Raw genomic sequence first — 11,754 nt, forward strand, 5'->3', positions numbered from 1 at the left:
ATTTGCCATTTGTTGAAAAAATAAATAGTAAAAAATCACAAAACTGTACTATAACTATAAGGAAAATATAAGTACTGAACCATTACAAACATCAAAATAACTTTTCAAGTAACATAAAATACCTCTACAAACAAAAGAAAAACTTATGTAATAATTTTCTATATATTTCATTGAATTATATATAACTATACACCATTCAGCGAAAAGATAGATTAAAAGTAAATCATTGGGTTGCGAGACGGTTTGCAACTTTTGGGATTTTCTCTGCAATGAACAAAAAAGAACCAATCTTCACCGTCCTTCCGTTTAGCGCTAATCTGTTATTGTCCATGCCAAATGCATGGTTGATGCAGCCATTCGGCTCATTTCTTAATTTATGTCAAGTCTATCTTTTTCGTTAATGCAGCATAGTATATTTGCTTCCCCCATATTGCAGAAGATAAAAAAATATGGCGATAAAACTTGAGTGAACAGACATGGGGCTACAGTATATATGTATTCATGTATAAGTCGACATTTCCGGCCACTTTCTGAGCAATAATTGCAAATTCACTTATAAGTTGACCTCTTATTTTCAGACAAAAATCTGGCTGCATTTATTAAAAATAAATGTTTTCAAAAGAATCAAAGTGAAATGTAAGGAACATGTTTAGGTTTAGAAGTGGTAGATCCTCTTTTTGGGGATTACTAAATTTCTCGACTTATACAAGAGGATATACATATCGTCGCCTTAGAGCAACAGTAAGACATATAATCCCAGGAATAACAGTAAAATATCCTACTGTTGCTTTGAGGCGACGATATACAGTAACTATTTATAATACATAAATTTTTGCGACTTGCATCTCTTTATGACACCAAACTGATTGCACTCCAAATAAAAAATAAATATCTTACAAGAAATTAGAAAATTATACAGTCATCACATATGGCCCATTGATAGATAGCTCTGTCCCATTATTTTGTAGCTGAGTAACCATGGTCTCCAATTCTCTAAGTCCCTGGGTTGACCTTTCATACTTATGAGCCACAAGTTTTCTGTAGAAGTGCACAGCAAATACAACAAATATTACAACAACAGGAATCAAAATGATAGTCGCAGCAGCAGCAGCTGCTATGCTATAATCATAAAACTTAACCCAACTGAGGATAGCTATTTCTGCTAAGAATAATAAAATCCCAAAAACAGTAGAACATGCCCAAGCGGCTTCAATGTAGCGATGCATCTTCTCGTGGGGAGATTCAGAAACCGCAGCGAGACCATGGATGCTAGCAACAGCTTCAACATTCGGTAAGATGCATGTTGAAATCATCAGTGCCAACAAATGTACTGCAACAAGTAGTGTTGTGCATATGCTGAAAGCTATCAGCAAACCAGTAGGAATTTTATTTGAAAGCTGTACTTCAACCATGGCAACCTAAACAATCAAGTCATAAGTATTAATTCTAGAATAGCAACACTGTTTACAAAATTAAATACAAGTTAACAAAAAAAGGGGGTCACTCAGAAAGGCAGGCTCTAGGCCGGGAAAAGGACCCCACCCCAATGGGGTCGGGTTCGCGTCTGCATGTCAGTATTTTGCCCCATGGCCCACTTGAGTTCAGGAAGGCTTTACAGGTTGACAGGTTTGGTGGCTTGTCACAAGGTCCCTTGTTTATCACAAAACTATATAAAATATTTATGTGCACTTTTGAATCCCCTTCAAGCACCCTATGGTAGTAGGATCTTCTTGCAGTTGCAGCAAGGTAAATCCACCTCAGCAGGGAAGCCTTGCTTAAATTAATTTGCTGAAAATAAAGTATGTATCACTAATGACTTGTAGAAGGGATTTCCAAAGCAAACTTTTGACCGGCCTAACTGGGTCTAGAGCCTGTTGCTGGTCATCACATTAGGATAAATTACAAACACATCAAAACAAAAATTGCATGTATTTTGTTCCAATATCGTACTTTTGACCAGTATCAATATGACACCAGCTGGTCTTGCAATGATCTAATTTATCTTGTACCAGTTACTGCAAATACACCACTAATCTAATCAAACTCATAGGCTGTTCAATTTATTGTCTGAAGTGATCCAAAACATTTTCAATTTGTGATAAATCAGACAAAGTGGCATAAGCCAGAGAAAATGATAGTGTGGAAGAGGAAGTCGCCCATCACTCTTTTTTTTTGCGTTATCGAGCATTGTCCTGTTAATAAATTCCTCCTGGGAGCTGTGCCATGAGTGTCAACACGTGATTGAAGTGTGATACTAACGTATTATTATGCTCTCATGGTGCTGTGGATCAATATTAGGAGTGACCATGTTTCATATGAGGACTAATTTATCAAAAGGCAACATATTCGTCTTCCAAAAATGTTCAGGAGGTGAAAAAAATGAATTAGACTAACTACAAAACCATTTTATTCTCTTTCCTGGGTACATGACAGATTATGTCCCACAGTAAGAAATTTTCAAATTAAAAAATCAAGGAGATATTGCTATTTTAATTTTGGATTTGTCTTTTTGTTTGCAAAGCCAGGTGACGTGCCCTTTTGAATGAAAACCTGAATGTTGATAGTGCTAATTTTGCCAAAATCCCAACATATAAGCACCTAATATTCTCATATCAAAGTACTTGAACCTAAAATTAGTGGATCAAGTGTCTAAGTCAGCCTAACCGAACGTTTAATTAAAATAACTTCATAAACTCCATTCTTGGGATCAGAAAGTAAGAATTTTTCCTAGATTTATACTTTGCAGGTGTTCATGGTCGAACTTTTCATGAAATGCAAGATATGGTAGAATGGAATGAAAGTAAAAGGTATAATAAATCTAAGCAGAACTACCCCTGAACACTGTGGGGCTAAAAATATTTTATTTTCAAAAATTCATGGAGAAAAAATGAAATAATAATAAAATAAATTTAAAGGGGTGAAACTCTGAAAGCTGAATAAATTATTTGGATACTAAATTATCTTTGTTAAGAATAAAATATGAGCTCAAATTGCTAAAAGAACAGTTTGTGATCAAACTAGACATGTATGTATTCAATAAGTTTCCGCCCTATAGCCAGGGCTAAGGCAGAAATACATGAAATACACCGCCAGCTCAGTCAATTCCAGCCGAGGACTGCAGTTTCGTGATTAGCACTCATCAGCCCGGCATAGGAGTGGCCGAGCTGGAGGTGAAAAACCTCTTAAGGAAGCCTAGAGTGCCAAACAAACTGGTAGCTAATATAGAATTAGCACTGACCAGACGAGTGACCGAAACAATGGTTCGGTTCAACTCGAATATTGAAGGCAAGGCAGGTATATTCAATAAGTTACCGCCCTATAGCCAGGGCCTAAGGCAGAAATACATGAAATACACCGCCAGCTCAGTCAATTCCAGCCGAGGACTTCATTTTTGTGCTTATTAGCACTCATCAGCCCGGCATAGGAGTGACTGAGCTGGAGGTGAAAAACTTCTTAAGGAAGCCTAGAGTGCCAAACAAACTCGTAGCTAATATAGAATTAGAACAGACCAGACGAGTGACCGAAACAATGGTTCGGTTCAACTCTAATATTGAGCTGGCGGTGTATTTCACGTATTTCTGCCTTAGCCCTGGCTATAGGGAGGTAAGTTATTGAATATACCTTCCTTGCCTTCAATATTCGACTTTATGGGTTGTTATCGTAAACGAAACATGGTCAACTCTAATATTGATTCAAAACACTGTGAGTGCCTAATGGTACATTTGTGTCATGCTGCAGTCACATGTGTCGGCACTCATGGCGAGGCTTCCAGAAGCCATTTTATAATAAGACAATACTAGTCCGTGGAGTCTGTGACAAAAATACCCAAAACATTTCACTTCCGGATACCAGTCTGAAATTTTGCACAATGCTTATGTGTACATATCTAAGAACAAAAATCCGCCGGGAGGCATTTGATCAGAGATTATGAACCCCCTGTGATGACGTCATCAAAATGGCCGCCTTTTTAAGAAATGTACTTTTGTTTAACTGCTTAGAACTCTATTTTAAATCTTAATACAGTAAAACCTCTCTATTACGGACACCTACGGGGACATAAATATTGTCCGGTTTAAAGGGATGTCCGCTGTCCCAAGGGACACGTAAAAAAATAAAAAATGAGTTTTTAAATAATCTACTTATTACAAAATAATTAAAGACACTTCTTAAAAGAAAACTTATTCTGAGATCAAAAGTTATATGCCTGTAATTACAGAAAAGTAACGAAATGTAATAAGTGTTACATATGCTTTAATTCAAGGTTTAAACTACTTTAAAATACGCAGAGAAAGTACAAAAGCATACTTATGTCATTTTCGTGAAAAAAGATGTAATTTTAGTTTGTTTTGAGTAGCTTTTGCTCATCATATCTTCATGATAAATTTTAAGTTCTTGTGTTAATTTTACCCCTATTTCATCATTTCTTTCGGTGTAAAAATGTCTTAGTTGATCAATGTATATTAGAGCATCACGCAAGCTTCTAATTTTCGTTTCTTCAGAAGATACCTCCACCACTATCTGAGGATCGTCGTCTTCTCCTTCACTTTCGGTTTCGTTATGTGTTATGCTTTCAACTATCTCCTCCATTTCTAAGGAATTGATTTCACATTCAACATCACCATCAATGTCAGCAAATTCATTGCCAATTAAAACATTTTCACCACTGAGGCGTATTAATTTTGTTAAATTATTCTTCGTCATTTACTGTTCCTTCTTCAGCATCAGGTAGACCTTTTTTGAACCCAGCTTTTAGAAAACAGCTGGTAATTGAAGTCGCCTTGACTTTTTGCCACGCTGCATTAATCCATGAAGATGCCTGTAAGACATTGATTTTTATCGAGCTTGCACTACATTTTCCTCCATCTAATCCTGAAACGATGTGCTTTAAAATTAATTGTCGTTAAAACACTTTGAAGTTTCTTATAACACCTTGATCCAAAGGTTGGCAGACGGACGTAACATTTGGAGGAAAAAAAACATATTTACATTGCTCAGTTTCACATTTGGGTGAGAGGTCGCATTCTCCAAAAAGAGAAGAACTTTGTGCTTCTGACGTTTCATTTTTTTATTTAATTCCATTAGTCATTAAATCTATGTTCATCCAGGCTTTTCTGTTCGCTTTCCATTGAAAGCCAAGTTTTTGCGGATTCATACCTTTAAAGCATCTTGGCTTTGCCGCTTTCCCTATAATTAAGGGTTGCTCTTTAACACCATCCATACTAGAGCACAATAAGACCGTTAAACGCTCTTTGCCACCATGACATTTTTCAACTTTAAAGCACATGGTTTTTTCAGGTAATGCACGGTAAAGAAGCCCTGTTTCATCAGCATTTAAAGTATTTTCGGGATCATAGTCTTTAATTATGGATGACAGTTTCTCGACCCATTCATTTACTGTTTCTGGATTATGAGTAACTCTCCACTTATTGCATTAAAAGAAACAGAATGTCTCTTCAGAAATCTTTCAAGCCATCCATTCGAGTCTTTAAAATCCTTCACTCCAAGGCTCTGCGCAGCTTCTAGTGCTTTTGTTTGCAGCATTGGTCCTGACACGGGAACTTGGTTGCTTCGCACTTGGCAAAACCATTCGAACATGCATTTATCAATTTGATATGAAGGTCCCTTTTCAGATGACATTCTGTACTACTTGCTGTTTCCATTCTCCCACCAAGCTTTCATTAACTTTTCTCTATTTTTTACAATTTCTGTCGCTTGTGTTTTCCCTATGTTAAAATGCTCTGCTAATTTTCTTACACCACTTTTGTGATATTCAAACACCTCAATTTTTTCTTTTAAAGTCAAAGTTTTGCGAGGCATTTTTTCCAACGTCGATTGGAATAAGGACACTCGACTACAGGGTCAAACGCAAAACTTATTCCAAAAACTCTCAAAATGAAATAATCCTTCCAAGGAAACTGCTCCACCTCCCCTTTCTCTGGCAACGATCCCCCATTACTTCGATCCACAAATTTTCAGCTTTCTTTTTCCCTTTAAAATAAACTCAATAGCTGGCATCACTTCTCAACCATCGGCCCCGTCCATTAAAAGGCGCCGATGAAGAACAGCAAAGGCCGAAGTAATAAAACTTAAAACGATATAAACGAATCACCAATTCTTTTGTAAACTCTGGCGGACAGTTTAATTAATCTTGAGAAAGATAAGGTGTTTGGCCAGTGTACCATGTGTTTTGTTCACTTAAGCCGCACTCAATAACCAACAATTGTCTTTCTGGGAATCCGAGCTGTCCCCAGGAGCCTAAAATGTACTCCCTACCCCCAAACAATGGGTTCTACATTCGTTTTCCACCTCAGCAGATTTTTTCCTGGCAGATTCTGAACCGGTTGTGCATTTTCGCAATGGGGTAAATAACTTTTATGGTTTATTGTGGAGGGAGGAAAGGTGTTGCTAATTGTTATCTCTGGTTCTCTTTGTGTCAATTACTGGACAAGTGATGTGTCGGAAGTGAATCCCAATCTAGAATGTTCAATAAATCTCTCTCTCTTTTTCTTTCAAGGAGAAATAGTCAGATTTGCTGAAATTGTCCGTCGGTGTCCGCTTTAGTGAGAGAAGAAAGAGCTTTTTTCCTGGAAATGTTGTGTCCGTGTCAGGTTAAGTGAGTGTCCGCTTTAATGAGGGGACTTTTTATGGCTTAACCATAGAAAAGGAACGGGAATAAAAGAAACTGTCCGTAATGAGAGGTGTCCGCTTTAAAGGGGTGTCCGTTAAGCGAGGTTTCACTGTATTGTGATATTAAAGTGTATCATTAAAAGAACTATTTAATAGTGATTGAATTTCTTTCCTATCAGAAATAGTTTAAGAGTTATTACAATTAATGTCATCAAAATGGCTGCCGGAAAGATAAGTACGCATGTTTAACTACTTAGAATTTACATTACAGATTTTTATATTGTAGTAATAATGTGTATCATTTGAAAGAGCTTTAAAAGAGCTACTTAATAGAGACTGATAATTCCTTTGAAGTCAAGTAGTTTTAGAGTTATAAAAATTTCCGTCATCGAAATGGCTGTCGTGAAAAGGTGAAAAATTTCGTTTAACTGCTCATAACACCATTAGAAATCATTCTTCTGTAAAAAAATAGGTACACTAAATAAAAGCTCTAAAATAAACTAGAAAAATATGCATTTGTCCCCCCCCCCCCAAGTAAATAGTTTTAAAAATTTCACTGCAATAACATAACTGCAGGAGGCGGGGGGGGGGGGGGGGGAGGCATTCTCATTGAACTGTTTCAAATGTTTCGCCGCATCTAACCCACAGTGAAACTTTTAATTAAAAATTCCTTACTGGATTAAATACACATATGTATTGTCCCATAATAATTCACTTCTCTTGCAAGTGCGAAAGACTTCCGTCTAGCAGCAAGAATCAGAACGACTACTCGATTTTTTCCCAAATTACCAAATTATCATAACGTGGAACCGTAACACAAAAAATTGTTGAAGGTCAGGGCCTACCCAGGGCTGTCTTGTAACTGAGGAAGGAAGGAACCATAATATGGCCGAGCAAATTGGCGAAAAATTCATAATTCATTGTGTGTAAATATACAGGTGAATCAAATGATCTTTTAATTTTTTTACTGCGGGCAAAGCCGTGCGGGTACCACTCTTAGAAAATAAAACTAAGCACTGTTGAAGAGCTTTTTTAAACGGCTTTCAGATAATGTATTTGAATTTTACAAAATTATGACCTATTATGTAGTTCTAAGCAGTTAAACCAACGTACTAACCGATACATGGGGGCCATTTTGATGACGTCACCACAGGGGTCTTTAGACCTCCAATCAATTGTCTCTCGGCATTTTTCTGCTCTCTTATATGAACATAGGTGCTGTACAAAATTTCATACTGGTATCCGGAAGTGAAATGTTTTTGCACAAACTCCACCGACTATGCTTGGTTACATACAGCACGGTCTTAGGGGCTTCCTCTTCCACATCATCAACTTCTCTGGCCTGCTCGATGCCCTGATTTGTCACAAATCGAGCATATCTGGAATAGCTTGAGATGGTAAATTGGCCAATCTATGATTGAATTAGTGGTGCATTTCACCACTGACTGTAGTAAGAGATGACGTAGTATGAGACTTCTATGCCTCAATGCTCAACTGTATCGCCGTATACATTAACGCTCGAGGTAGCTTGACAAGGTACTTAAACCTCTACTTATTTGGGATTTTTTTTGCAATAAATGAACATTTGGCTTTCATTTTTAATCGCTTCCTGTATTTTTTCCTCGTTTGAAAACCCACCGCATCTGGTGAAGTAAAAACATCTCTGCTAAATTTGGTCAAGACGTGACAAAACTGGATTTGTATTAGGAACATACACAATTACATACACAGATAAATTCTATGTTTTACTTATATGGATTAATTCTAAATACTTGGATTAACAACTTGGCAGAGGAAAGTTTACAATAGTAGGTAATGTGCAAAATGTGGTTGATCGTTCTTGCTAATTTAGGAAAAATTGTCCCAACAGTGTGATTAAAATGCCATGAGGTATTGTTATAAATCTGCTCTGAATTGCAACATCTTTTAAGGTTATAAACAAGATTTAATGATGTAATATCATTGCTATACAAATGTCATCGAAAACCGCAAAATAATATTGGAAAGCTCTCTGAGAATCTAATATAAAAAGAGATGAAATACACACAATATTAAACAAGTTAAAAACAAATTATTTCTTCATGGAAAGGAAGACAAATAAAAAAAGAAAAAAAAAGTATTTAAATAGGATATGGAAACGAAATTTTACCATTGCGAAACCGGACAACAAAGCAGAAGTTCTACTAGAAGCTTTTAATTTCGCTCTGCTGAGATGCAAACGTCGCCACGACAAAGCGTTTACATTATTTTCAGGTTTAGACATTTCTCTCATTAAAGACTGCAACATCCAGTCAGATATTACGTTATTACTTCTTGCATCTGGTCCAAAGAATTCGGCATTAGAATAAAAATGCATGTATGTCACAGAATGAAGATAAACGATTTGAACTACTGGATGTTATACGTTGTATTCGATGTGACGAATATTAAATCAGCTACAGTGTCCATTGCTGTTTATTTCACGAATCATTAGTGCAAATTCATAAAATAGTTCACGAGGCAGACAGAAACAGCCGTTTAAAGAGCCCAACTTAAAATATTCGTCAAACAGAACTGCTTGCAGTTCTTATATACTAAAACTCTGAACACTCGTGTAAGAATTTTTTAAAAAAAGAACAAATTATATTTTATTTTGATAATCCTGCCATAAGCTCAAAAAACTGCTGACATATTTGTGTCTTCGCATTTTAAAACTAGTGCAGAATCTAAGGCCAGTGAATTATTTACGTTCGGTTAGGGACCGAAGGTGTAAGGGTGAAATAGTGCAATATATTCGCATTTCTGTTTGATTTTCTTATCGCTCATGCTGCCATCTAGTGGATAGATGTATGAGTATCAATCAATAATAATTATAAAAATAGGGTTTCATAGCCCTCTTAACCAGGGCTGTGGAGTCGGAGTCGAAGAGTCTGAGTCGGACTGATTTTGGGGTAAAAGAGTAGGAGTCGGAGTCGTTATAAAACATGCCGACTCCGACTCCCGACTCCGGGCTTCTTTTTTTCTTTTATTTTCACTGACTCTCCTTGCATTTTTTAAAAACTGACTACCAATTGAAATGTTAGGCAATAAAATATGTATAAAAAGCTACTAATGAGAAAATAACTGCCATTATGGCAATCATCTAGCTTGAACTTTCTGTAGCCGTCCCTCAGTTTGCTTGCTTTAACTCTGAAATTAACTTTTGGTGTCACCTACCCGATGAGTATCACCACGGACCAAACCACTCCCTCTCAAGAACTTGAACTTTGAAAAAAAGCTTTTTTTCTCTCAAGTTACAGCTTTCAAAAATTGAAAGCACAAGATTTGATCAATTTATTTTTGTTAAACATTAAAGGGGGGGGGCAAATTATAGCTAATCCTTTTCAATTTTTTTAAAGGGATTTTTAAGTCATCTCACATTTAAACTCGTAACTATTGGAAAATTAGATTTTTGAATTGAATTTATAATGTTGTATGCGTCTTGGGTTTACAATAAAAAACAAAATGCGAAATTTTCTTAAAAAAGAAATGATATTTCAATCTCTGTTTAAAGGTTTTCCCCCTTCCCCTGAAGGGAGAGAGGGAAATGAAAAAATACAATTAAAAAAATATATTTTAATCTGGAGTCGGAGACGGGCGTTTCAAAAATCCAGGAGTCGGAGTCGGGGTCGGAGTCGGTCATTTTCCTTCCGACTCCGCAGCCCTGCTCTTAATGAAGGATCGCTTTTTTTCGTATTCATTTATTGTTAAAATTAGCAAAAATAGAAATGTTTGAAAAATTACGTAGATTAAATTTATTGATTACGGTGGCAAAAATGAAAAATAGACTTTTTCATTTACATACATGATTATTTACATTAGATAGCGCATTCCTATAAAGAAAAGAGAAGAAGAGTATTATAGTTGGTTACACGTGGTGTAAATGGATGAATAAATAAATTTTAAAATTCAGTAATATATAAATATGATAAAATTCAAATTGCCTATAGTTGTTAGAAAATTAAAATTATTCAAAGAGACAGCAATATTGACATTTTTTCATTTGGGTTGTTCTGAATAAATACATGGCGCATTCACATGAAGTAGACTTAGGATATTTAAGAGCTACGATTCATGTGAGGAGTAATTAAAAAATTATACGAAATATTACAAACATTGAACTTTCTTGGGAATTGGTATTTGTTACATTTGGAGGATATGTAAAATTAATCCTCTGGACGTAAACGTTAAAGTAACCTCAACTGAGGAAAGTGTTCAATCAACTCCGCTGAAAAATATTTTAGGAATGAATAAAAAAGCATTAAGAGAATCATTTTCTTTTTATTCATTTACTTTTTACAATTAGCATATGACTTAATGCCAGGTGAAATCAATTAAATACAATAGAATATATAAGTTATTGAACTAGTTTGTTGATAATCATGTCTTTAAAAAATGAAAAGGCTGCTGAAAAATGTCAGTAATTAAAAAGTAATCAACAAAAAAAAAAAAAAAAAAATCTTCTAAATGTGGTGTATGTCTGTTAATGTTGGGAAATGTCAAGTGCTACATTTAGGGTATGGAAATAAGTGTACAAGTTACTATTTGCAAGGTTCAGTCATTAGTCAGGCAGATAAAGTTACTGATCTGGGGATCTTAATAAGTCAGGATTTAAAGTTTAGCCAACAGTGCAGCACTGCTAGTAACAAAGCCAATAAAAGATGCTTGGGTTTATCAATTAGATCTATTTCAAACAAATCTAAAGAAGTTCTTCTGCCCTTATATAGAAGTTTGGTAAGACCCCATTTGGAGTATGTTGTTCAGTTTTGGTCTCCTTATCTCAAGAAAGACATTAATGTATTGGAAAGGGTTCAAAGGCGGGCTGCAAGGCTAATAAATGGACTTTCCCACTTAGATTATGATTCCAGGCTTAACAGGCTGAGCAAAGAAGAGACCGAGGGGACATGATTCAGTTGTTTAAATTTATTAAAATGAAAGATGTTACAGGGCTGAAGTTTAGCACTGAAAACAGGACAAGGGGTCATTGTTTTAAGCTATTTAAATCTCAGGCTAGCATGGATATTAGGAAAAATTATTATTATAGCTGGGTAGTGGGACCTGGAACAGCTTACCGGAAGAGGTGGTAAAATGAGCAAAGGGAGTAGATAG

At 35.8% G+C, this 11,754-nt stretch overlaps 1 protein-coding gene across 1 annotated transcript; it reads right to left on the reverse strand.

The window, feature by feature from the left end:
• Window positions 1–911: 911 nt before the first annotated feature.
• Window positions 912–8,983, reverse strand: LOC129221144 (calcium release-activated calcium channel protein 1-like). The gene is made up of 2 exons (XM_054855589.1): window positions 8,777–8,983; window positions 912–1,418 (listed from the first exon to the last, which is right to left on the reverse strand). Exons 1-2 carry the CDS (start codon window positions 8,981–8,983, stop codon window positions 912–914), a joined length of 714 nt encoding a protein of 237 aa, XP_054711564.1.
• Between the last annotated feature and the right edge of the window lie 2,771 nt (window positions 8,984–11,754).

The sequence above is a fragment of the Uloborus diversus genome, chromosome 4 (genome assembly GCF_026930045.1).
Source record: "Uloborus diversus isolate 005 chromosome 4, Udiv.v.3.1, whole genome shotgun sequence".
Lineage (NCBI taxonomy): Eukaryota > Metazoa > Arthropoda > Arachnida > Araneae > Uloboridae > Uloborus > Uloborus diversus.

What these genes read in the sequence shown, in the direction of transcription:
- LOC129221144 (XM_054855589.1), bottom strand. Translation starts at nt 8,983, where the DNA reads ATGCATTTTTATTCTAATGCCGAATTCTTTGGACCAGATGCAAGAAGT. An exon ending in TGTTGTCCGGTTTCGCAATG is followed by an intron (nt 1,419 to 8,776) that starts GTAAAATTTCGT and finishes TTGATTGTTTAG; the next exon opens with GTTGCCATGGTTGAAGTACA.